The following is a 27,514-nucleotide window of genomic DNA, read 5'->3' as shown; positions in this document are numbered from 1 at the left end:
GGGTATACGTGCGTGTGAGTTAACGGGTCGATCGCGGGAGTTTGGTTGTTCGAAAAGTAGACCTCTGTCACAAAAGGTTGTGCACTCCTGCTCTCCAAATGTACTGCAGGTAAAAAAAAAAACTTTTAATCATGAAGGCTCATTATGTGTTTTAACCAACTTAGTCATTTTGATAGTAGGCTAATATAGATAATACAGCATGTGTTGCCTTCAATATAAGGCTTTTATTTTTTCCGTGGCTCTATAGACAGATTTGTTTTTTGGGGTCCAGTATGGCTCTTTCAACATTTTTTCAGTTGCCGAACACTGCTCTAATCTGTGAATCCGACAGTATTAACTCCGACAATTTTAGAATACCGTTTAAAATCCTTGCATTATCATATAATAAGTGACCGTTACACACTTGGTCAATGGTGTTCAAAAGTTATTTGCTTTTATCATCAACACACGCGAAAGTCATCCCCAGTTCGAAAAGGTTAATGCGCGCTATCAATACACCGATGTTAAGATGGAGCTAAAATAATTACATTACTGTATTTAAAATTTAAAAAAAACAGGAAACGGAAACCCTCGTAGTGTGTGGTTGCCCCGCAACGGATAATTCTATGTAATACGTTTAGGCTTTCATATGACAGTTTTTCTTCTGTCTAGTGTCTCATTTTAGGAGCACTTTAAACGGCAGTCAGGTGTGAGCCGAGACACTAAATATCCTCACATGTTGAGCAACTGCGACGCATTGGGGACAACTTCAAGTTGGGAGAAATGATGCGACGTTGATCGCAGTTGTAAGTAGCTCGACTTATTTTCACGTATTAGAAAGAGTCAGCTGTCCGCTAAGTAAACATAGCAGTACTATAATATCATAATTTACAGTGCAATTTCCTCACCGCATTAATATTTAGCATTTCGTTGAATTTCCCACGTCTTAATTTCAATAGTCGAGAGATCAGCGTTTGCTCTCTGTCGCCAAGCAACGCGGCTTCTGGAGAGTTTTCTCTGTACTTTACCTTGATGTCACGTGACTCTTTGGAGTATGGCATTTATATTACTGTGTTATAGGTCAGACCAGGTTTGAGATAAATTACTAAAGACAATGTCGGTAATTTGCTAGTCATTATATTGGGGTGTCTCAGAACCCTGCTCCCATTTTAATTATTATGTTCAAGGTGAAAAAAAAAGAATGTCATAATGAAACTGCAAATATTAAAATGTTAATAATAATAATAATGTGAAAATCTCTTCATTCCTCAAACTCATCCACAAATAACAGTTGAATTTCAGAAAATAATTGTATTGAATTAACCCCCCAACACACAAACAAACAAACTATTGTCAATGTTATAAACAGACATATTAATAAAAAATGACTTTTTGGCTTGCATGCCCCTATTGCCTTATTATGAAGCATATTGTGTCTATTTTGTCTTAGTTTTTAAGTTACCAAATGTGGTTCTGTGCTCTGAAAAGCGCAAACCATTTTAATTCCATCAATGACATTGCATTTGATTTTTTTTATGACTCCCAAATCACCATTGTCTGCTCGATACTCAAGCCCAGGATTATCTGTGATCTTTGATGTGACCCTTAAAAATGTCTGAAAAGCAGCTTCCTATTAATGTGTGTCACAGGGGCCCAATAGTCTTCAGCGGTTGTCATTCTTCAGGAGGGAGAGGAGAGGTGTGGAGTAGGGTCAGAAGAAGCGAGTTCGGACAGTATGGAGCAGCTCAGGGCAGAATTTGAGAAAGTTGTAGCGGAACTCAAGTGGGAGGAAGTTGTTTCCACTCTCCTGGAGGTGGTCAGTGGCATGGTGTGTGCCACGGCAAGCTGTCCACCTCCTGTGCCTTCGTGGCTGAGGTTTGACACCCACTGTCAATTGGTCACTGGTCACAACAGAGGCTATGGTGGGTGCATCCCGCCCAGTTCAGCTTTTGTGCAGGCAGGTCAGGTGATGGCAGGACCGCAGACAAATCCATATGGCATGCACGCATTTGACATCAAAAGTCAGGCAGGTGGCTCTCAGGTGAGTGCATAATAAATACGAACACGTTTGTAGCTGGATGTAAAGGGCCTCGCAACAGTTAGTCAAGAGGTCGTTTGTACACTGAAAATAGTTTTGTTGGATTTACTCCATTTTAATTTGCCAAGTGGTTGCATGAAAAAAATGTTTTGATCCACATACACGAGTAGACTGTCCATCTACTTAAAAAAAATTATCTGGAGCCAGATGATTTTGTTTTCTGCAATCACTTTCAAAAAAAAATTTAGTAAATTCAACACACCATTTTCTTTCCGGAGTACGTGTTCCTTATTATTCATTTTGATAGTTTTAAAATATGTAAAACGGTAATGTTTGAGGTATTCCACTGGAAAAGCGTATTTGAGCTGACCTGAAGGGGACCATGCTGCCACCTTGTGGACATCTGATGACTAACTTTCTGTATATTCGCACAACCAGAATCTCTCTCTACCTGGACGGTCACTTCCCGAAAACTCCAACTGGTGTCCTCCTGGGATGCTGTAAGTAACATACACAGAAACCATGATCAAGATATTCACATTACGTTTCAAACAAAACATGCCACTGAAATCATTCTAGGAATGGAGGAGACATGTTTCCGATGTCAGGCCCTTCTGTCTACGCCGCTCCGATGAGTTCCAACTCAAAGTAAGAATCATGTTCATATATGCGACTTTTCAAGCGGACAGACAGCATCAAAGCCGTTTCCAAATACGTTTTCCTTGTATCAAATTGTTTGTCTCCTTTATCCATATAGGAATGGAGGGGTGGTCTATCACATTGCTGGCCCCCCTGTCTTTGCTGCTCCCCCAATAACATGTACAAAGTAAGACTTTCTTTAGGTACATGTCTCATGACTGGTAGCAGTGGGCTGATTAAAAAAAAATCACTGTTTGGTGAAGATTGCAATTTATGGTCGAGTGAGTCGATCCAGTTTGTTACAGGTGATCAATGGCGGAAGGGCTATTAGGGCTTTGCATTGTGACGTGAAGGGTCACGGTTTAAAGGGGAACTAAACTCAACACGTTTTTAAAATTCTTTTTTAAGAATACATTTGACGTGACCGCATTACTCAAAACACGACTGATGAATACTGTGTTTGTGGAATAAGAAGTGATCAACTTCAGGACGGCACACCATGATCATTAAAAGGGAAGTCAAGCCAAAAATATTCTTTACTCTTAATATGTTCTATGCACCCCTACTAGTGTAAACATGGCAGTCTGACTAATATTGCATTTATGGAATATTAATTAAGCAACAAAAGCCACCCATTTTTTTTCATCTGAGTGGGCAACCATTTTGCCACTTGCTGTCGACTGAATAAGAATCAGAATAACATGACATCAGAGTGCCTAAGGCTCGGGTAATGACCAACCACGACTCACCCATCCATCCATCTTCTAGCGCTTATCCGGGGCTGGGTCGCAGGGGCAACAACTTTAGCAGGGAAGCCCAGACTTCCCTCTCCCTAGCTACTTCTTCCAGCTCTCCCCGGGGGATCCCGAGGCGTTCCCAGGCCAGCTGGGTGACATAGTCTCTCCAGCGTGTCCTGGGTCTTCCTCTGGGTCTTCCTCTGGGTCTCCTCCCGGTGGGACATGCCCGGAACACCTCACCAGGGAGCATCCGACTCAGATGCCCAAGCCACCTCATCTGGCTCCTCTCGATGTGGAGGAGAAGCGGCTCGACTCTGAGCCCCTCCCGGATGACGGAGCTTCTCACCTTATCTCTAAGGGAGAGCTCAGATAAAGAAGACATGCACATGTAAAATACAAAGTTTTCACATCTTGGGCTTAGTTACCCTTTAAAAACGTGTTTTGGCAAACGGCGCCGCTCGCAAGGCAGACATAGACAAACCACCATTCAAGCTCACACTTTGGGATCAATTCAGAGTGTTTAGTTGAGCTGCCAATGCATATTTTTGGAATGGGGGAGGAAACCGGAACACCCAGAGAAAACCCATGCAAGCACGGTGAGAACTCCACACAGGAATCGAACCCCTGTCTTTTGCACTGTGAGGCGGACGCGCTAACCAGTTGTCCAGCGTCCCGCCCAAACTGATAACGTGCGACTTTTTCAACAGTCTTTCAATTCTACCTTTACCAAAGGTCTTACCTCCCAGTTTCGCACAACGGTAACCAGAGTTCTTTGTTGTTTTATTTTTGTACACCAGAAGAAAACGACGGCGCCGGCGCATCCGAGATGCAGACCAGCCATATGTCAAGAAGCCACCCAACGCCTTTATGTGTTTTCTGAAGGAGCAGAGACAACATGTAAAGGCACAGATGAATTTAAAAGACAGTGCTTCTGTCAATACTGTCCTGGGTCACATGGTGAGCGTGCTTGCTCCACTCTCCTCTACCCTCAATATATTTATCAGCATAGTTATGTGTTGTTTTATTAAAATGCCCACAGTGGAAGCTGCTGACTGACGAGGGACAGGCTAAATATTACAAGATCGCCGATGCTGAGAAAAAACTCCATTCTCAGATGTATCCAGAGTGGTCCAGCAGTGATAACTACGTGAGTCCAAACTCTTGACTTTTCAAAATGTATTTGCTCATGGACAATTAGTCAATCTTTTTTTGTGTACAGGGCAACAAGAGAAGGAGGCGCAGTGTTACAACAGCCTCCAATATTGCAGGTGTGAAATTCTCAAATCACTCACATCCTGTTAATACTGAGTCAGCTTATTTATAATTGCCTCCAAGTGGGTTTCTTATCTCTCTGAATCATGGTTAGCCTACCGCATTTGACCCACTAAAATATAAAAAGGCTACCTGCTGGTATCAAAGTTCAAATGGGATGATGCCTTTCTGTTGTTGTCTGTTCCAGAGCCAGGTTCTCCAGGAGAAACTCCAACTCCACAAACCAGTGACGAGTCTGAAAAAATGCGTATTGCAGACAAAGTCTTACATATGCTGGGATGCGCCTAGTCAACTTATGCTCCATCATTGGTTGTGGGTGCTGCCAGGCAGCCATTTTGTATCACTGTGTCCTCAACGAATGAATGTTATTTAAAGTATGTAAATATATTTAAATGTGTAAAAAAATGCAAATATGTTTTAGTATTTTACAGTATTGTTGAACAACAATGTGTTCAATCCACATCCTCTGGATTTTAACGAGTTCCAAAACTCATTATGGAAGGGTGTGAAGATGTTCGAAATAAAACTTAATCTGTTATGCGCACACCCCAAAAACAAGACAAAGCAATGTATCCCCGTGGGATGCCAGATATTCACAAAGTGAATGAAATTACTGAATCAAAACAGGCTTAACCTAAGCAAGCCTGTCAAGCAGCAACATGTGCATCTTTACAATGTTCATGTAATACAAAGTAATTAGTAGCTAAATAGGATGTTTGTCATTTGTTAACTTGAGCCACACTTTGTGTAACATTGATGAGTCATGACAATGACATGCAAAGGCACAACAATGAACATGAATAAAAATGTTTTGAATGATGGATCTTGTTCATATTTTTGTGGTGTTTACATGAAAATGTCAGAGTGATACTTACCTGACCTCTTAGGACATTGACAGGGTTCCTCAGAATTTAGAATTTTAGTTCCATAAAGTACAAACACAAGTTTATCATTGCATGGCTGTTTTGGTCTTCAATCGGGTCCCACACAACCCCCCAGATTTACTTTACAGAAGATGAACGATGACACAACAAGCTGTCTTGTAATGATTTGATCACTTACAACGCCAAATCTCTCCAATCGAGAAAATCCTTAAACAGGAACCGCTAAAAATAAGACGTTAAAAAGACAATTATATCATTCGAACCACTTCTGTACTCTTTTAGTCCCTCCTGGCGCTTCGTAGCTCGTGAAGTAATCGCGCATGCGCTGTAGGCACCACTGCAATAGCAGATTCCCCGCTTGTCCTCTTAGATCGTTGGTCGCAAACGTCCAGCAGTGAGTCAGTTCGGCCCTACGTAAATGTCTTAACGCTGAAATACGTGCACATATTGTGATCGGCGTTTTATGAGGAGCAGAAACCAGACTCCCATACTCCATAAATCCCTGTGAGTATCGATTCACGTACGACGCCTCATTGTGTGCAACGAGGGCCGCTCCTTGGTGGCTAACTTAGTTTGTCAACAGCGTGAGTGCATCGACAGCAATCGGCTGGCTCCATGACCACGAGCAGCTCGCAGTTCTTGCATCGAAGTGTAAATTCGGAAAGCTATAGAGTAGCAACGTTGTCGTTTCTATGCCAAACCTGTAGTAACATCGTAGAGAGGTTGTACCTATAGCTTAGCATGTTAGCCTGACTATCCGAGCTGCAAGTGAGGGAATGGTTGGATTTATTCGATGGTATTTCCGTTTTCGTGCATGGTTTTAATTTGAACACGTCTATTTGATTTTGCGTGCAGCAATATTTCCCATCGGTCCAAAATTGCTTCTCCGTGGTGCTTGCAAGTGAACCAATGCCATCTTTCTATCTGGGGGCACTACCTTACGTTTTCGGTTCTGGTGCTGTTTTTATTTTTTATTTTTAAACATTTTCTTTTCTTTTTTTTCCCGAAAGGATTATCACGCCCGTACCATTTAAATCATGGCCTGTGCAGCTTGCAAACTTGTTGTACTCATCGCTGTTATATTAACAACCAGAAGAAATTGAATCTGTGGCTACAAGAGCAACATGTACCCCAGACGAATACGGAAGGTTGTTTTGAGAATTGCTAATTCCACTGGACAATCTGAAACGTTGGATGTAGAAAAGCTTCACGTCGTTCATGCCAGAAAACGATGACCATGACCAATCGTGAGCATATCTGTACTCTTGCCCTACTGAAAATATCAAAACAATTGCCACCATATTTTGGATTTAATAGGCATTAAACCACACACACACACACACACACACTTTGATGGGTATTAGTTTAACGGCGACTATGAACCATGTTATCCATGAGTGAGGAACTTAAGTTGATGCTGTAATGACATCTGCCACTCCGCTACTGACAGTGCCCAGTTGATGCTTGCTCCATTGCCATGGCAACAGAAGACAAGAAGCCAGAGACTGACACAAAACCTCCACTGGCGACAGCATCTTCCACTCAGAGCAAGGTTGGCCAAACGTCAATACCATGAAGGAAAATAAACAGGCTGCATTTTTTTTTCTTCGGATTTGGCGATTTATCTGTTGAATGTTGATTTGCAGTCAGCTCCTGCCAAGCCCAACTACGGACTGAAGTTTACACTAGCGGGCCACACGAAAGCTGTCTCCTCTGTCAAATTCAGTCCCAGCGGAGAGTGGCTTGCCAGCTCCTGTAAGTTCTTCAGCCAGCTTGACTCATGCGCCTCACTATTTTGCACTTGCACACCCAAAACAACCTGTGGATACCCACTGACTTTTATCCTTGCAGCTGCTGATAAACTCATCAAAATCTGGGGAGCTTACGACGGCAAGTTTGAGAAAACCATATCAGGACATAAACTTGTAAGTAATCTTTCCAAACATAGGCTCTGGCCCGTGCCGACCTATCACTAAGCTAGGCTAATGTGTCCTTGTAAAATCGGAATTCCAGTAAATAAAGTGTAAGTCAAGTGCCTTGTGCCGCATGACGACGCAATTTTCCCCCTGAATTTGCTTTTCAACCCCCAGAGAACAGATAATATATTCCGATATATCCTGGCCACAGTAGTTGCAATTCCACTTCAGCACACAGGATATTTCGGGAGATTAATTTGACACACAGTATTTATTGTTGTGGTTGTAGTCCGCATTTGATGACATTTTACTAATTGTTTTTATAGCTACGTTATTAAACTGCATGACGACTTAATACAATACAATACAATACATGCTGATTTATATAGTGCTTTCACAACAGCGGCAGCTGTAACAAAGCGCTTAACAAAACAGTTAACATAAAGTAAAATAATAAACACAACACATAACATAAAACACGGACAGTCGTGCAGTCCTAACCACTTTTCCCCTCACACGCTTTGTTATTTGAAGCAGTTTGAGATGAAAGAGGAGAGAATCAAACAGCGCCGACATCTCTACTGAACAAAACGGGGCTGTAAAAAATGCTGATCATTACAGGCGCAAAAAACACAAGCGCCCCGGGGTTGTCCAGCACCAACAGTCAATGGCGCCGACATTCCTCCCAATCAAAATCTGTGCTGGTACAGGCGTGCTGCCGACAAGGCGCAACCACCAAGCACAGATTCTTCTCCTTTGACGAATGTCGTGGCCAAAAAACCCCCAACAAAAAACGCTGAAGACACTCCACATCAGGTCCACACGACGAAACAACAAACAACATGTGACAAAACAAGAAGACAAAAACAACAAAAAAGCAAAGCTCTTGAAGAGCACTTGCCGAAGGCTGCCTACACGGGCGCCATTTTGGAGGGGAAAAAAACCCTTAAAATACAGGACATCTTTTAAAAAGATCCCAGTATCATGCAAAGTATTACTTCTTTCTTATTCTGTAATATTCTGTAAATATTCTGTAAATTTCCCCAGTGTGGGACAAATAAAGGATATCTTATCTTATCTTCTTTCGATAGATGTCGGGGACTTGAGGAACATGACTTGATTTGCCACTTCAGGGAGTTGCAATTTGCGCGGCTAAAGTGTGACATAATCTGCATGTCGTCCCTTCAGTGGGTTGACGCTTGATAATCTAAAAACTATATTTGTCAACTTTGATCTGGGGACCATTGGTCCCGGCGACTCGTAAATGAACATGTCTAAGCAGGTCCTCCTCACATCAAGTTTCCTTTGAATCCACAGGGCATATCAGACGTGGCCTGGTCGTCCGACTCCAACCTCCTGGTGTCTGCATCAGATGATAAGACCTTGAAAATCTGGGACGTCAGCTCGGTAAATTCCCAGGCCTTTGGCGCTTGTGTGTGGTGACCTTGCAGAAATAGTTTTCTCTCATCTATTGTTCTCTTTGGTTGTATTTGGGGAATGTACGGAATGTTTGACTCACATTGTTCCAATCTGCTTCGTCCTGTCACTGCGTTATTTCATTATTTTGGCTTAATATGAACATTAGACATCATACTTTATTGCTGTTATGAACCTCCACTCGCAATGATTTACTGGCCTGTGCGCATTTGGGCTCACGGTGATCCTTGTAATAGTTTTTAGAGTGTGTCAAGACAATGCTTTACTGGTGGGGCTGAATATCTTGCTGAATCAGCCATGTGATGTAAGTTGGACTGCTCTGCCTTTTATTTACTGTGTGTGCGCGCGCAGCGGCGTTTGTGTGCACGAGTATGCGTATGGTGTTGGGTGGGGGTCAATGTTCTGGACTGGAGGCCCAGTAATAATTCTTCCCCCTTTCTGTGTCCACAGGGAAAATGCTTAAAAACCCTGAAAGGTCACAGCAACTATGTGTTCTGCTGTAATTTCAACCCACAATCCAATCTTATCGTGTCGGGATCAGTGAGTACACACGTTTTCTTTTTTAGGAACCGGATTTTCCGCACTATAGGGCACACCAAAATGTCCGCACCGAGAGCCCTAAAATCCGGTGTGTCTTGTGTATGGTCATTACGGTCATACGTCGACCAAGATGGCTCTTTGCTGGAGACATGCTTACAATGTTATAACTTGCTGTTGTTTCAGTGAACTGTGTCACTGCTTTATTAAACAAGTTGTTGTTGCAGCTCCGAAAAAAGGAGAGCTGTGGTGTTGTTTTTTTAAAACGCACACTTTATAAATGGTTTTCACCGTCTCAACAAATACAGGTATGTCTTTGTCTGTCTCTGTGCCTTCTCTTCTTCCGTTCGACTCGAGAGGCGTTCAGGACCGCCTCGGTAAATTAACGATTCCTTCAATGAAACTACGAAAGTTGAAAATAAAGCGAGGAAATCACAAAATAAATTCGATAGCCCCACTACAGAATTTATTTTGTGATTTCCTCGTTTGTGAATACAGTACACAACAAAGGAATAAATAAACACTTCTGAGACAGTTCAGTCTCCTCCAATTTAACTCAACTCAACTTAACTGTATTTATAGAGCACTTTCAAACAGCTATTTCTGCATACAAAGTACCGTACATGGAGCAACTAACATATATACAACAATAGCAATCATCAGTAACAAAGATGGTAGTAGCTACGGGGCTATAGAATTTATTTTGTGATTTTCTGTTTTGATGCATTACTGTATTTTCAATTTTCGTAGTTTCATTGAAGTAATCGTTAATTTACGTTTTTTGGAGGCGGTCATGAACGCCTCTCGAGTCAAACAGAAGAAGAGAAGGCACGGAGACGGACAAAGACGTACCTGTAGCACCATCTAGTGGATGCATTGTAGATCGCGGCTTATAGTTCAGTGCGTGCAATACACCTGTATGAAAAAAATTAAAATATAGGCAATTATTTCAAGGTGCGCCTCATAATCCAGTGCGCCTTTTAGTGCGGAAAATACGGTATATAAAATAAAAGGAAGTGGAGGAATTTGTGCTTAACATTTTTCTATTTTTTTTTTTACTTGCTCCTAGTTTGACGAGAGTGTGCGAATATGGGACGTGAAGACTGGGAAGTGTTTGAAAACATTGCCCGCTCATTCGGACCCGGTCTCTGCTGTAAGTAACTTACTTAGCAAGTCTCTTAATGTTGAGCGGAGAACATGACATTCTGAATTAATGTAATTATGCTTTGGCCAATATTAAGATTCTGACAGTATATATTAACTGTGAGCAAAACTTTGGTGGTGCTGCGGTTTCATGGTATTAAGAATATTTGGGTTTAAAAACAGCATCTTGAACAAAATCTGATGGAGTCTTATGAACCACTAATTGGATCATCTGGATCTCTCCTTTTAGGTCCATTTCAACAGAGACGGCTCCCTGATTGTGTCCAGCAGCTACGACGGACTCTGGTAAGAATGAACTAGACTTTGCAAAACAGCACGTCATTATATCCTGTATATAATAATAATAAGAAGAATTAATAATAATCACTTTTTTCTTTTGTCTCCAGCCGAATTTGGGACACAGCATCTGGGCAGTGCTTAAAAACCTTAATAGGTACGGGTGTCACATATGTTGTTTTGATGTTTTTGAAGTGAATAAAGTCGTCGTTGAATGTCACCATCGCTGCACAAGTTGACTTGTGTTGTTCATGATAGACGACGACAACCCTCCCGTGTCCTTTGTCAAGTTTTCTCCCAACGGGAAATACATTCTGGCTGCGACACTGGATAAGTAAGCAATAAAGTATCACTCCAATACTTAGATTTGTCATGTGCCGGCAGATTGTGTGTCGTGTAACTTTTTCATTTGTATTTTGCCACTCAGCACACTGAAGCTGTGGGACTACAGCAAAGGAAAGGTGAGTTTGTTCTGTCCCCCCCTGACTAAAAGAGAATAAATTAAGTCAGCCGACTTTTAGTCTGAATCGTGACGGTGGTGCTTAATTGTTCCTCTGCATCGCCTCAACTCCGTAGTGCTTGAAGACGTACACAGGCCATAAAAATGAGAAGTACTGCGTATTTGCCAACTTCTCGGTCACAGGTGGAAAGGTGAGATGAAATGGAGGGCATTTTTTTCCCCCCTTCTCCTGTTCTCATTGCATGAGACAAAATTCCCTCTCTCACAGTGGATCGTGTCGGGCTCTGAGGACAACATGGTGTACATCTGGAACCTGCAGACGAAGGAGATTGTGCAGAAACTGCAGGGCCACACAGGTACTGCCAACAAAAGCGGTTTCACTTTTCCACAGACAATTGTCAGCAGAATAATTCCGCATCCCTGCGAGACACTGTGTAACTGAGCTGTGTGTTAATACCGTGCTTCTTTCGACTTTCCTTTCGAAATTCCAGATGTGGTCATTTCGACCGCCTGCCACCCGACAGAGAACATCATCGCATCCGCGGCACTAGAAAACGACAAAACCATAAAGCTTTGGAAAAGCGATTGTTAAAGCCTGACCATTGATATTTTGTTTCTTTTTAACACTTTGTTTTTCTATTTTTTATAAAATAAAAAAAAGAGAGGACTTTTTCTTCCCAGCAATGAGCTTGTGCTGGATGCAGAGCTTGCAGGGAACCAACTCTCAACAACGATGCGACAAATCGGTTCGGCAGTTTATTCTGCGTGACACTTAAATGCATCCATTCCTCGTGCTTTTGTGTCCTGCCGCACATTTTTGTCACTCATCAAAATGGATGACCTAGGTAACAATCCCACGACACCATTTCGAGTACTTCAGTATTATTGGACAGAACTTTTAACCTCGATGGCAACACAGCTCATGACAATTCACTTAATGTTCCGTGCAAAAAAAAAAAAAGGTTCCTACTTTTGCCTTTGGTGTATGCGTTATTGTCTAGTGATGTCAATCTTGATTTTGGTTTTCTAATAAATGAAGTACCCATGCATTGTATTCAGTTTCTTGAAACTTACAGTGGTACATATTTGTTCAAATAAACTGTCAAGTTATTCTGAAAAAAAACCCATGTAAACTTATCAAAAATTCAAATTTGTCCAAAGGTCAAATTCAGATAATAGCACTTTGTATCATTTATAATTGTCAATTAGTATGATTAGTAGACATGATAAGGTCCTAACCCCAAGGGAAGACCCCCCCCCCCCCATGAATTTGAATATGTATCCTGACTCATGATTCTGAGCAAGTATGCATGATCTGATTTAACTGACATTTCACTGATTTCTATTTCAAAGAAAATCTTTTTTCCTGAGGAGGGGCATCTAGTCATTTGCTGCATGTCGTTCATAAGATGAAAACCTACTGTACTGAGCAAGTACACCCTGTAATACATTTATAACTTGCAATATTATCAGGTACTGTACATGCACAACATGCATCCGCATTTGGCAAAAGGTGCAAATAAATGCACCGATACCCGCAGTCTTTGCACTAAGTACAAGTACTTATATTTGAGTACAGTCCCTGGCCAACTTGATAATGCCATTAAATCTTTCAGAAGTTGTATTTTAATAAATGACTGTTTAAGAACACAAAACAGCAATTCTTTCATTCAACTACGTTTTAGAATAGCAACCTGTCATTACTGACATTTGAATATCCAGCTGCAAGTCTTGACACGTCACTTAAATGTCGCCGGTTACACAAGGTAATGCAGTTACGTGGTGTCTCAGTTTGACCACTAGGGGCGCTATTTAAGAGAGGTCCACAGATAACCTCAGAAGAGTGTCAGTGCTTCTGTCATTTATACTTTGGCAGAATATGCTTTGTTGCATTCTCACCATTACACAAAATCCAGCAGCCGTGTTCACTTTGTTGTTTTTTTTTAATTTGTTTTTTTTTCTCTTTGTCCATGAAACATCAATGGACAACACACAAAGAACAGATGACAAAAGGTCCATCTCCTTAAAAGTTGACACAAAAGTATGACGGGACAGTTTGCCACTTGGCGGCGATAAGTCGAACACAGCAAAGTAAAAGCCACAGTTTATTAGCAAGGTGCCGGATCCTCCTCAACATTGTTGTCTGCGTAAACATCAGCCCACAAGAAGAACGGGACAAAAACGAGTACGTAAAGCAAGGGATAAAGTTTACTTTTCTACAAAAATAGATATTCTCTTCTCTCGCAAGTTTTTTTTTGTTGTTGTAACTTTTAAACTTTCTTGATAGTTTACTTTCTGCACCAAACGAATTGTGATTGTGTCACAAGTTCAGCTTTTTTTTTCCTGATGATATTTTTGAACATACAATTGCCAAGCAAAACACATATTTTGAGGAGGTTAACGTCCTTAACTGTAACCGACGTCTTTTCTATACGGTTTGGATGTCCCATTAGTCTGCTGAGGAGCTGTTTGTTTTTACTGTACACATTTGGGGCTACTGGATTCTGCTGGCTGTTGTTTTTAGAAAGGCTGCAATGCAAAAAATCCTCCTCCTTGATAATTGTGTAAAAACACCAGAAAACATGGCCTGGAATTATTTTGGTCTGAAAGACTTCTCTCGCTCTTCCAATGCTGGAAATACTCAAGGAACAGGTCTGCTGATATATTTATTTATAAATATATACACATATACATATTAACAAAATATAGCTTTTACGTTATGAAGCGTCTGTGAAAGTTACCATTTTATATCATGTTCGATTTCTTATAGGGGGCGATCTTACACAACATCCACATTTTATGGCTTAAAATACCTGCATGTGTCACCCATCACAGTCTTCAATGAGTACTTAAAAAAAAAAACATTTTAAATTTTTTCGGCGAAACTCGCATCTTAGGATTCTGACTAAGAAGCTGCAATACTCCTCGAAAAAAAAAATCCTCCAACATACAAATTATCCTGATTTTGTATGCATATATTTTATATATAAATAATGTATTGTAAACTGAGCTCACACTGGCAGTCAATACTGTCACCTGGATAATTCATATCAATAATACAGGCCACATTGCTCGCAGGGAAACGCCAATAAGTCATGAATAGTTATTGCTCCTTTTGTTCCTTCTTCCTCCCTCTTTTTTGGCAATAGCAAGCAGAGACTGTGCCACATAAACCCTGTGAGAAAGTGCCGTCTCTGTCGAGATGGGAGAAAAAAATAAAAGGAAAAAGAAGTTGTGGTGTTGCAGTGCAGATTTTCGTCCACTAGAGGGGGCAAGAAGCTCATCCCTCGTTTTTACACGCTCATCGCCTTGGGACGAATTCAGGGGCTTGCTTTTGAAAGACCCTCAGATTTTTCACCCCTGCCGAAGGCCTTCCGTGAAAGTGGACCTCAATCAGACGATAATTACACACGCGTGTCCGGAACGTCCTTTGTGATAAACAAAGGCTCAAATTTAACCTAACACGGCCATTACGTCATCGGAGTCTTGGTCAAATAGTAGCAGAGTTGTCAGAGTGCCACTAGAATCACGAAAGAGTGTTCACTGCTCTTTTTGTCAGGACTATTTGGGCCATACTGAAAAGAAAAGCACAACAGAAAGTAATGAGAACAGAATCTTATGATTTCTGGCCCTGGGATCAACTCCGGCTCAACCAGCAACCCTAAAAACAAGCGGAATTGAAATTAAATGGACAATAGTTTTGATGTTTGAACCTGAGAATAATGTCGTTTTAGTCAACGAATCGAGTCCTAACATTGCGTGAAAAAAAAAATCACGATGTTAGGACAATTTGACAAAGAAAAAAAACCTAATCGTGAGAAATTCCAAATGTGCAGCAAAATCGTAAGGTTAGGAGACAGGTCACCTATGAAGTGTTTGTTAAAAAAGATGAGGCCACCCCCCCACCCCCCAACAACCTCAACATGTTAATTTCATCCTGTGTAATATCTTTGTTAAAAATATTTAAATCCTGGTAATCTGGTAATATGATTTATTCTCTCATAATTGCAACCGAACTGTTGTACGACAATGATTTTTTTTCATATTATTATTTTTCTTCATTTTTTTTGTGTGGCTCTACTGATCCTTATTAAACATTCTGATTAGACTTTACACAGATCGGTGTCAATTATTTGTGAATTCTGGGCTGGTCTCAATCCCCCGTGAATAGCGGGGGGGTCAACCATACGGAAATAAGCAAGTTATTTAAATATATACATTGGTCCATATTCTGACCAGATCAGTGATCAGTTTTTTATTTTATTTTTTACTTGACGATCGGTGATTCGCTCCAAAATCCTGATTGTGTAAAGCCTAATTTTGATCAAGTAGACCAAATTCAGTTCGAAGTTCACTAAACTGCAGATAGGAAGTTCAGCTAAAGTCTCTTTAAATAGTAATAATAAATTGGAATTCCACTGACGGGTAGTCGAGCCCAGATTCTTTGTTCGGCCTCCTTAGTATGAATAAAAACACAATGCTCAGGTCCTGACTGCTTCAAAGTGCTGATGAAAGAAATAACATGCAGATCAAAAGAAAATTGATGAAATTCTTTTTTTTTAGTGTTCTTTTTTCCCTCTCATATCGTTATTCAGGTCCCCTTGACTCCGTTGTTCCGTAATCTATATATACTGTATATACATAATTGAAGACAAAAAAAATCCATTTGCTTCCTATGTAAAGCCAATAATGAGTGAGTCGGGATGTGAGGAGAGCAACGTGTCGACTATCCGCATGAAGTGAGAATGACCAACTTTGTTTTTTGTGTCAACCCCAACGGAGGGCAAGAGAATGCCACAGAACAGCAGAATATGAGTGTATATGTCGAAAATGTTTCATATTTCATCATCAACAAATGCTTCAGAGAGAGCGCGTGTTTTTGTCCCGCTGAGGAGGGAAAAGAAGCGGGGGGGGGGGCCATCCTAATTGGGACGGGGGCCAATTCCCCACCTCACAGGTCAATCAGCTCTGTCATGAGGTTAAGTGCAACGTAACAAATAAACAAACAACCGCTCTGCTGCAATGGCAAGCGCTTCTCTTTCTAAGGACGTATACTGTCAAAATGACACGAGCCAAGATGAGGAGGGTGAACAAATTGAGGTAATAGTGCAGTGCTGCTCTGAAATAGAACAAAAAAAAAAAACAAAATCCCAAAACAAAACACGAAAATACTGTTTCTGGTTGCAACTTCCTGCGCAGAAAGAGATGAGGTGATCTTGAGACGCTAACACCTGCAGTGTTGAGCGGTTGAGAGGTGGAGGTCGGAATTCACATCAATGAGAGGGGCTGTTGGGGTGGAGCGGGCGACAGCTGAAATGATCCAAGGTTGACACTGCTACCTTTAACGCTGCATTCCAAATTCACACGCCATACCTTTTCTGTTGCAAAGATTTAAAAAAAAAAAAAAAAAAAGGAACAGAAAGTTCGAATGCCAGTTGCCGGTGTCAACTGACAACTGCCTGGCTTCTTCCTGTGTGCACAAAGAACTGTGCAGATTGTACATACATGACAAGCCCCCCTCCCCCAACGCCGCTTCAGCATCTCGAGGTGGATCACAACATTTTCCTGATTAGGTTGATTCGGAAACTCGCCCTCACCAATGTTGTAGCACAGTGTTGATACAATAAGACATGGTTGGATTTGTTTGGAACTGGGCCAGACACCTGAGGTTCTTGAACACTTGAACACAAATGCAGTCTTTGCAGCACACCTGTCAAGTAAGTTCGACATCCCAGAAAGCTGACACCCTTTTTCCTTTCTTTGTTTTTGAAACAACTAGTGCAAGACGTGTTGAGTCCAGTCAGGGAAGGACCTCCAGTTTGTTTTGAATCCGTCTCGACGAAGAAGCAAGAGGCCCAGATGGTCCGTGTACCTGTGCGATTGTCCTGCTCACGAGGCTGAGGGTCTCAACATGACGTCCACACCATGTTTGCATACACCCACCCGGCAAGTTTTGCGTGTGAGGATGCTGAATCATCTTGTCAAGATGCTGGGAAAATGCTAATAATGGCTCAGTACATTGCTCTTGTCTTCTCTCCACCGCATGTTTTTTGTGACATGTATGTGTGTGTGTGTGTGTGTATACTGTATATATATATATATGTATACACACACACACACACAGTATACAGTGTGTATATATATATATATATATATATATATATATATATATAGTACTATACAAGGTATAAAAACACACCCATAATGAATTTGTTGTTTCTGGGGGATTTTACAGTGAAAAGGAAAAATGTTCACCATGACATAATTTGTCTCAGTGGAGGTGGGACATCTTTAAAAACAAAACAAAAAGGACCCTGCTGGGAAACGATGAGGAGGCAGATGACGGGCTCCATCCTCTCCGTTATTATGTCATTTGATGCGGAGCTTCTAGCATTTCCATGAGGAAAGTGTCGATGGGCGTGTCGCCTATGAGTTTGAAGAAGAACAAGTGTTCCAGACACTTGAGGCCGATGGAGCGCAGCGCCGGTAACCTCAGCAGCAGCTTGGCGAATCTGTCACACAGCCAGGTGATGAAGGTAGTGAGGGGGCGGATGGAGGGAATGTTCAGATCAGGTTCCACCGAGCAGTATGGTTCACTTTGGCTCAGTATGCATTTATCAGAGTCAGAGGTCATTTGCTCTGTCAAGAGGTTCTGGGCTATATTTCATTCTTTTTCTTCTCAAAATACAGTTTGTAGAAAAGTAGAAAAAAGGTTGAGAGGAACTATTTCTGCTATGATAGAGATTAGGGATGGGTTACCGGTGACCCGCAACCATGTATTAATCCTTTCATGCACAAATAAGGATAACTTGGAACCTGATAACACGATAGGCTGTCCACTGTAGTAACCGCTGTCCCTGAGAAGGTTAAAAAAAATGCTTTTGTCTTGATTCTTGTTTTTTTTTGGGGGGGGGGCGGTAATATTATTCCCTGACTAGCTCTGGCACACACAATGTGTTCTGGCAAAATAAAGAAATGGGGGGTGTAATTTCCTTTCAAGGATGTTCCGTAAGTTCTCAATAGGCTTGAGGTCAGGGGATGGTCATGGCCACGCGGTGAAGTTTTTTTCTCCTTTTTAAACCCAGAGCAGCAAAAATTTCAATGGTATTATTTGTAGCATGGAATGGTACATTGCCTTGCATTCGAATGATTTTATTTCAGAAGGCACTGTTCCTATTCTTAGCACGGTAGGAAATGACCGGTGGGAAACTCCGGCAAGTCTTTTTGACTTTTAAATTGTAAGCGTGTGTTATACCTGCCAGGTTGCTCGGGGTACTTGTGTTTGCAGTAGGCCTCTAAAGACGCGTAGACTTTCTCTCTGAGAGCTTCTACCTCACTTGGGTTTGACAGACCTTTGGAGTCTGGGAAGAGACACACACACAAATGACAACTCAGAGACAACACGAAAATAAACTTATTTGTACTTGAGGGGTTACCATTTATGATTTCAGATTGAAGGCAGACCACTGTTATGAAAGTGGCATTCAATTTCTAACCTCTATGGAATCGGATTGTGAAACACAGATGAAGGGCAGGAATTTGCGATCAACAAGTTGAGCTTTAACCTTCCGGCCCTTAGAGGACCTTTTGTACCTCGTATTCTGTGCAATTAGCACTCCCCTTTAATGACATTGTTGACTAAATGTGGAGATGAAAAACAAAAACAAAAAGAAAAACATTTATCACTAATGGCTGAACTCAAGATGACACACAGTGAGAATGAAACGCTCCTTTTTTTTTCTGTCAGAACAATCTGGGGAACTCTAATTAACAATAACTCAGTGAAGTGGGGCCACCAGGCCCGGCGGAGTCTACCAACAAAAGTGGAACACAGAGGATCAGTGTGTCTGGTGTGGTCTAATCCACATTGGCCTCAGAGGGAGGGAGAATCCCACACTGGGTACTGTTGATGGTTTGGTTTAATGGGTTACATTGACAAGACAGCATGTTGTTGGTTTGTAACATAGTGCAAAACATGGAGCTCAGGTCAAAGAAGTTGTTGTGGCAGGCTTTGTTTCATGAGGAAATCAGGCTACCCGAAAGATGTCCTTTTGTTCAAAACAGGAATTCAAGAACTGAATTGCATTGTGTCCGCTTTTTTTATCAGCCAGCCACTGACAACTCAACATCGGCCAAAATTTTTATTTTAGGACCTATTTTCTCAAAGGGTTGGGAAATGGGCGTGTAGAAATTGCAAAAACTTTGAAAAAACTAAAACAAATACAGTGGTACCTCTACTTACGATTATCTCTTCATCCGAAATGTTTAAGTTATGAAACGCCTCAACAGGAAAATATTGTCTCTTGTTACGATAGAAATTTCAAGATACGAAAGGTAAAAAAAATACAGTAAGGGCTGCTACTCGCAGCTCCTGAATAACACCATACTTAGAGCTGCTCTGCCATTGGCTATTACCGAGCATCATCCTGGCATCCCATTGGCTAAGAGGGGCGTCTCCCGTACATGTCTCTCTGTGTCGATACCGTGTAGATGTGTGTAGGCAGATAGATATGTGTCAATGCAGCGTCCTCATCATTGGTAAAAGCTGACCAAAAGCAAACGTCATTGAATCAGTTCTTTCCAAAACGGCAGTCAAAAACCACTCCTGAGAGAGAACATGAACTAAAGAAGACACAGTTAAAAGTTAAATGACCGTCATTTTTTTTCTTTATTCTTTTTTTCATTATGCACAACTCTTTTATTGTGCAAAAATCTAATTGTAACATGTATTTGTTACATATTTTGATGCATTTTTATGCTTTACAAAACATTTATGTCTGCATTTTGGGAGACTTGGAACGGATTAGTGCATTTACATGGAAAACGTGTCTCTACATACAAATTTTCTCGTAAAGAAATTTCATCCAGAACCTATTAATTTTGTAAGTAGATGTACCATTGTTAAAATTAAAAAAAAAAAAAAAAAAAGACTTCTAATCACATTTCAAAAAACGATTGAAAAATCCAAAACTATGAAAACTGTCACGTATGAGAGGTGGTGGTGGACCCCAAAAAGCAGGCAGGAGGGAGGAGCAGGGTGTATTTGAAGAATTGTATTAAAACAAAGAAAACTAAATCCCAAACACACAAAGTCCAAAGTATCAAACAAAAAAACCATGACTAAAGCTAAAACATAACAATGAACTAAACATGACAGAAACTAAGAGCAAACAGTAGCAAAAGACAGTAGCAAGAAGCAAACAATGACCCGACACTGAGTGTTCGGGCTGGGAGTCCTTTTAAAGCCTTAATTAGTTATGACCAACAGGTGTACAGCTGCCGGGGGAGCCCTACAGTGCCACCTGTTGGTCCCTAAACCGAATCGTGACAAAAACTATATTAATACACAGCATCATTTTTAACTAAGGGGACATTTTTGAATGTAACATTTTTGAAAGCACTTTACTGTGAAAATAATGTGTGTGTAATGAATAATTCAGCCGAGGCATGTGCAAGAACGTTCCAAACCAAAACAATCATGTTTGAACACGGAGGCCCTTGTGGTGTTTGTGCTTAAAATGCTTCTCCACCAAAGTGCACTGCGTGAAGCACACACACAATGCCACATCAGTCCCTGAAAGTTTCAGAAGCAAACGCGGGAGAAGTATTTTTGTGAAGGCTACGTAGGATCGCTTTTGGTTGACTCTTTCTACTCATCTACCTGTTGCAAATTCGTACATAGCCAAAATTCACTTCAGTTCATTCTTTCCCAAGTTAAGTGTGCATTTGCCCATCAAAAATGCCTCACATAAAAAAATCCATCAACACTCTTACCAGAGCTGAGCCGGTTACAATTTTTTTCACCCGTTTTTCCTCATCTCAAATAAGTAAATACTTGGTCTGCAACAGTGCTCCCATTTTCTGGCAGCGTTTCAAGGCTGCAAAACCCCAAAAGCGACATTCCAGGCCCACAACAGCTTTCAGACATGTCTCTGCTGTTTTTAACAGGTTTTAATTTCTCCGTCGGATCCTTGGTGTTTGCGTATAGCTTCCTGAAAAGAAGAAAAAAAAGCACTGAAAAGCTCACTCCTAGATTACCTGGGTTGAAAAGGACTATAGCTCGAAGGCACCCCAGTTCTGTCTTATCCATCTGCATATCCCGCATCTTGGACACCAGCTCTGTGAGCACTCTGCACCGAAGACACAAAAAAGAGGGAGATAAAAATACATGTTATAGGTGAAAATGAGTTCACGCAAAAGGCGTCTCATTTCCGATCAAACCAATTGCGAAGGATAAACGCATGCCAATAAATTGTCACAGCTCTCTTCCAAAAAGTCATTTGATTTAGCGCAGCTGTGTCATGGTAGCAAAGTCACAGAGCGAAACTGTGCGTAATGTGTGACATCACTGGGAGGGAGCGTCGGCACGTTCCCTCGCCCTTCTCCGCCAAAGTCACACCCCTCTTCATTCGGGTTGCCCCACCGCTCTCACGTTCTTTTTGAGTGGAGTCAATTGTGACTCATAAGCTCACTGTGATTCAATTCGCTACGAGGAACAACGCAAAAAAAAGAACAGACAGAGGTGTTTATGATCATCTGTTTCGTTTAAATGAGGGAGACAGCGAGAGGGAGAGGTTTCGATAAATAAACATTATCAGCTTTGTGTATCTTAAAGCGCGCCGCACTTATTACAGAGCTGTCATTTTTCCCGAGGCCGTGACTGGCGAAGATATTGACAGATGACGCCAACGCTGCTATTAATCCGACTGCCAGTTTTTTTTCTTAATCTCCCGCTCAAGGATGATCCAAGCGGCAAAACAACAGACACTCATGAGCCACTTCATTAGACACGCTCACAGAATTAAATTCCAGGACAAGAGGCGCAACAAATTCCGTTAACAAATGACATGGTATTTGATTCCTCTTCAAATAAGATATTAGAAGAAGTGTGCGGGGTGACATTGCTAACTACAACTACAACTTCAACTTCTCCGAGTGTCAATCGAAAACGGAGCATTTTTGTCTTTGTTAAAGGCAAGATTTTGAACGCGGCTTTCGTAGTGGATCTCATTCGATTGCGCGTTGTGAAAGAGATCAAAGCAGCATGTTTCCATCTTACAGAAAACCGCAAGATGCAAATGCTTCGCAGCATAAATCATCGAAAAAACGCGGATGCTCAACAGATGCTGCAGCCGCCTGTGAGATATTAGCCTGTGACAGTTTGTTGACCTGAAACATCAACAGCAGTCACCGGGGGTCCTTCACCGGAATGACTTTTTATTACCCCGCCCCCCCCCCCCCCCCCCAGCCTCCTCCTCCCGTGCCCTTTAGCGTTGGGCATAATTAATTATTCTAACACACTGTCAACGGGGAATTGTTTTGATTGTTTAGTGCTGAAGAGGAATTTGCTGTGAGAGAAGATACATGAATAAAGTAATTCAAACAGCACAAATAATTAAAAACACGCGTGCCAATAAAAAAAAAGACAGTGGAGCCTCTAAAGTAAAACATGAAAACAAAACACTAACTTAACTTTATGGATGATTGGCAAGGTAATAAAATGCAGTGGGGTGGCTTTGCATATGCCCCTAAAGTATTTCCATATTAATTTAATTATCACAATTAGAGCTGGGTGATCTCGTATGTGTCAATATTTCCCACAAAATATTGATTCATTTCATGAATCTGTTCTACCTCGCTACCCGGAAAAAGCAAATGACAATCACATTAATCAAAAATAAATGAAGCATCTCCCCCTACTGGTTGAAATATTTTCCTCAGCATTAATTGGGATCAACAAAAAGATATATTTATCAATAAATACAATTTTCTTTACATATACAGGCCTGCCAAACGCAATAATAGAATATTTATGTATTTATATCGTTACGCCACTCGGCCCCCCGTGAAAATCTTTTGTTGATGCTGTGTCACAGTTTTTTTTTTCAATGTATGCCTTTTGCACCATTGTGGGACAGTGCCCCAGCGTCAGTCTTGTTCGACTTTATAGGTTCCACAGTTTTTTTTTTTTGTTTTGTTTTTGTGATGTAGTAACGCTTAAATACATTGATGGACATCCTAAACAGACAGGTGAAATCTGCTTCAATTCAAATGAGACAACCCCGCCCTTCCCCACAGACCTGTCAAAGATGGCTCCCACTCCGGCACTATGGGCGCTGTTGCGGTGTACGTGCAGCCCGGTCGCCAACAGGATCCCGTCTTTAACAGCGATCGAACGGTGCGAAAATGACGCGATGAGGAGTTCATTCCAACCTGCGGCAAAAGATGGTGAGAGGGATTGAGGAAAAGTGTGAAGTAATGGGAGAAAACAAGCAAATCCTGGTACAAAAGTTCACGCTGCCTTCAGGCTAAATGAAACTGACAACAAAAGGGTGGGTGTAGAAGGAGGTGGTGGTGGTGGTGGTGGGGGGGGGGGGGGCTGCAATGATTCAATTAAGCTGCGTGGTGAAAGCGCTCAGGGTTCTCAAGCGCCGGCATCGGGTTATTACTAAGACATTGGATTCATACTTTCTGAAGAGACAGGCGTGTAAAAGGGATGAACCGTGGCTGCCAAGGCGATAAAGACAACAGGCTTGATGTGCCAAAGCAGGGGCTTGACACCGAGAGCACCGAAGACACAAGACGCCGATCTTTGAGTGACAGGGCTCCTTTAACAGTTCTGCCTGGCAACACTCGCCTCTTCTCCCCAGAGTTGAGTTCGGTAGGAGAGGAGCCGGGTTTTCTTTTTATCTGTGATGCAGCAGAACTAAAGGGGTTATTTATAGAAAACCTGAGAGCTGAGAGGAGACGAGCTCTCTGGAATAACGTCTCGCTCTCTCTGCTTAGCTGAAGTCTCTCCATCACTTGTGTGTGCACAGCATAAAGACTGATGGGAGGATGCTTTTTTTTTCCAGGGGTGTGTAATAGCATTTCTTTTCCTCAAGGTGGATTAGGAATATGATGGTGTAATTTGGAGCGACAGGCCGCCGACGGGGGCGATGTGCTGGGAGACCCCGATAGACTCTCCTGTAATGTGATGTTGGTGAATGGAGAAGTGACAGACAAGTGGCACTGTTTGAAATCCCTACTTGTATGATCATGAGCATCGCCACAAATATCAGAAGACAGAGTTCTCGTTTGCCTCTTGGTTGACTCACAGGAAATTGAGAGCAACACGTGGCTGTGATGAGTGTGGGAACGAAGAGTAAACTATACTACTGTTTGGTATTGAAAAAAACGACATTATGTTGCAGCAATTAATGAAGTGGGATTCTCGCGGCAATAATAGAGTCAGCTAACTTGGGGAAAATACATGCTTTGACAAAAGTATTGGGACACCTTAGATCGCCGTTGATGTGAAATGCCATCATTGCGAATCCTAACTACGAGCACTGCTGATGTCAATAGCCATCATTTGTGATTTTAGTAAATTTTTTTAAATGGGAATGGGAGGAGAAAAGTCTTGGCCAACTGTGGTTTGATCATTTAGCCGTGACAGTCCATTCATCTATCCATTTTCAACACCGCTTATCCTGAACATTGTCGCGGGGAGTTGCTGGAGCTTATTCCAGCAGACTTCGGGCAGAAAACATGCATCGTCAATCAACCTATTGTCAACAGTTGTTGGATGAGAGCTACAGTTGAAATCGCTTCATTCCAGATTCTATGAAAGCAAAAGTGACTCACCCATGCAACGGCAAATCAGAGTCAAATGAAGAATAAATAAATACATACTAAGGAAGATAAAAAGAAAGTAAGTAGGCTAGCAGATAATACAGTACAAATGACAGTTTAGAGTAAATATTTTCGGTGTTGAATGTAGATAAAAACGCCAAAATGAACCCATAATTGTGAAGGATCCAAACAGAACAAGCCCAAGCTGCAGACCCAAACATCCATCCATTTTCAACAACGCTTATCCTGAACATTGTCGCAGAGCCTATTCCAGCAGACTTCAAGCAGAAGGCAGACTACACCCTAAACTGGTCGATAGTCAGTCACAGGGCACATATAGAGACAAATGACCATTCAAACCCACACGCACACTGTCACCGAGTGGGAAACGATCCCACGCCGCTTGCACACTAGTCCGGCGAGTGTACCACTACACCATCAGCGACTAGCTGTAAAAGTCAAAAACAAAATAATAATAAAAATAACCATGGACTGCATATGGCTGCACTCTTTTGGATGAGATCATTGTGTGTGAAAACAATGAGTAGGTTTCTAAAACATGGCGGACACTTGGAAATACTACAAGCAAGTTGTGATTGATCGATCAACGTGTTTGTCAGGTTAAAGCTACTATAAAGAGTATCACAAAATAGACAAAAGATGACTGATGAGATTATTTGAGTTTATAAGTAGAAGCGATGACATAGTGTACGACCATACACACACACATGCACACAAACACACACACACACACACACACACACACACACACACACACACACACACACACACACACACACATGCATGGCAAGCATGCAATCACACACACTACTAAATACTACTACTACTACCACTATCAGATAGAGGGCAAATAGTAAAGGTTGTCAAATGTGAAATTGTTACATATGTAATGCTTTGTAAATACATTATTTTGACATCAGAAGCAATTTTTTTGTGGTTGCTGACATTTTATTTTTTTTAATAGTTCACTGGAGAGAAAATTATTAGCAACAAAGTCATTTTTCTGCATGAAATACATCTCATAAAAAGCTTGTTTTCTGTGTTTGGGTGAAACCAATCCATTTTTTACTGCCGATTACTTAAAAAAAATAAGCTAGAAACAAACTTTTTTGTAGCGATGAAAGAAGAGAATCGAATCCTTTATGTAGTAGCGTCTGTGTCGACATAAAACAATATTTTTGGAGACTTGATAGATCACTAAGAATGCTCTAAATTGGGAGGCACTCAAGAGGTCTCTTTTCTGATAATAGAAAATTGGAGTGGAGGGTTGTGGTCTGTGGGAGAGTTAAGTTTTCCCCACCAAACACAGCTGTAGTCTTTAAAACATGGCTGAAGAACTTGCCTCCAAAGTTCTTGAAACTTTAGAAAGCACAAACCCCAACCCCCATCCCGGTTTGCTGGGTAAATAAATGAGACAGTGGTTTCCGGAATCGAAACAGACATCGTTCTTATGAATCGAGTACACTTCTTTAGACTTCCTGTGGAAGCTTTCTGTGGTCAAAACGAACCATATGCTCAAGATTCAACCTGCGCTCTCATTGATGCAAAATATGTCCCATGACTTCATCCGTCATATGTTTATGAATTGTAGAAATTACATTCTGTCTATTCTTAAATGTAGTAATAATCATGATGATTGTCATTGTGGATGAGTTAGGTCAGACAAAACATTTGAGTGGATTTTGAACTGACCTGCTCGTAGAAGGATGACCTGGTCGTCCAGTGGCAGCTCCGAAAAGTGGGGAATCCTCTTGGCCCACTCAACCAACGTAAAGAGTTGTTTGTCCGCAGCCTGACAGATATTTGTCACCGGGTCGTTTGGCTGCAAGGAAGGAAATATGAAAATACTTAAAGTTGGGCATTTATGTACCAGATTCAATTCTCATTCAAAGTATTATTTTGGATTAAAGATATAGCAGTGTTTCAATTATTACAGAAACATAAACCAAAAATAAAAATGATATTGGGGATTACCTGTCAAATTTACGGGCAGTTGTGGCAATAGGCTTACGTTGGGTGGTTGTCTAATATGCCTTAAGCACCATTTCTATATGAACAGTGCAGAAAAAAGACTTTCACGAAGCAGGCTTATTTTTTTTTTTTTTTTTGTGGTTCTTTAAGCAGACACAAAGCAGCTGTTTGGACCATGAATGGAGCTCAAGAGGCCCAAGCTGACATTTCGCAACAGGGCTACGGAGCTTTAATTGTGACTTCTTCTGCAGATTGGTCATGGCTCCACTGTTTTTTTTGACATCCTTTACATGTTGAAAATGCCACCATTTCCGTGGTAGAGAATCAGATATAGACAGCAAATAAAACCAGGCGGTTCTTGTAAGTGGGGCGGATAAAGGTCACGCTGACTTTGTCCATTTCGCTGGAAAAATAGGAACACTGGCTAGTTTCTGTGCGAATTAAAATGCCCGCATGAATCAAGCAGGAAAAAGTCATCTTATTGATTTCATTTCATTAGAGCCACTCAAGTTATGAGAGCGGATGAGCATAAAAGCTTGCAGAAAGGCAAACGCAAATGAACACCGCTA

General features: G+C 41.4%; 3 protein-coding genes across 4 annotated transcripts in view; 2 read left to right on the top strand and 1 right to left on the bottom strand.

The window, feature by feature from the left end:
• Window positions 1–1,714: 1,714 nt before the first annotated feature.
• LOC147192111 (uncharacterized) lies at window positions 1,715–5,476 on the top strand. Its single transcript, XM_086134181.1, has 8 exons — window positions 1,715–2,020; window positions 2,456–2,517; window positions 2,597–2,665; window positions 2,775–2,843; window positions 4,191–4,350; window positions 4,433–4,540; window positions 4,613–4,661; window positions 4,853–5,476. Exons 1-8 carry the CDS (start codon window positions 1,715–1,717, stop codon window positions 4,951–4,953), a joined length of 924 nt encoding a protein of 307 aa, XP_085990307.1. The 3' UTR covers window positions 4,954–5,476.
• A 385-nt stretch (window positions 5,477–5,861) lies between these two features.
• Window positions 5,862–12,386, top strand: wdr5 (WD repeat domain 5). Its single transcript, XM_086134180.1, has 14 exons — window positions 5,862–6,053; window positions 7,000–7,101; window positions 7,196–7,304; window positions 7,401–7,474; window positions 8,783–8,872; window positions 9,353–9,442; window positions 10,509–10,592; window positions 10,833–10,888; window positions 10,990–11,036; window positions 11,138–11,213; window positions 11,307–11,340; window positions 11,456–11,530; window positions 11,608–11,695; window positions 11,831–12,386. Exons 2-14 carry the CDS (start codon window positions 7,027–7,029, stop codon window positions 11,929–11,931), a joined length of 999 nt encoding a protein of 332 aa, XP_085990306.1. The 5' UTR covers window positions 5,862–6,053; window positions 7,000–7,026; the 3' UTR covers window positions 11,932–12,386.
• Window positions 12,387–13,263: 877 nt separating this feature from the next.
• rxraa (retinoid X receptor, alpha a) overlaps window positions 13,264–27,514 on the bottom strand; it is a 90,929-nt gene continuing 76,678 nt past the window's right edge. For both annotated transcript variants that reach the window (XM_086134178.1, XM_086134179.1), the window contains exons 7-11: window positions 26,667–26,796; window positions 23,420–23,552; window positions 21,378–21,469; window positions 18,595–18,700; window positions 13,264–17,851 (exon numbers count right to left, since the gene is read on the bottom strand). In XM_086134178.1, the coding sequence (XP_085990304.1) occupies window positions 17,704–17,851; window positions 18,595–18,700; window positions 21,378–21,469; window positions 23,420–23,552; window positions 26,667–26,796 (609 nt within the window). In that variant the 3' untranslated portion in view covers window positions 13,264–17,703. The remainder of the gene's footprint in view (window positions 17,852–18,594; window positions 18,701–21,377; window positions 21,470–23,419; window positions 23,553–26,666; window positions 26,797–27,514) is intronic.

This window comes from Hippocampus guttulatus, chromosome 17, assembly GCF_054856545.1.
Source record: "Hippocampus guttulatus isolate MCC_2025c chromosome 17, RoL_Hgut_1.0, whole genome shotgun sequence".
In the NCBI taxonomy this organism is placed as follows: Eukaryota; Metazoa; Chordata; class Actinopteri; order Syngnathiformes; family Syngnathidae; genus Hippocampus; species Hippocampus guttulatus.
Note: the sequence above shows the minus strand (reverse complement) of the source record. Positions and strands in the feature narration are given on the sequence as shown.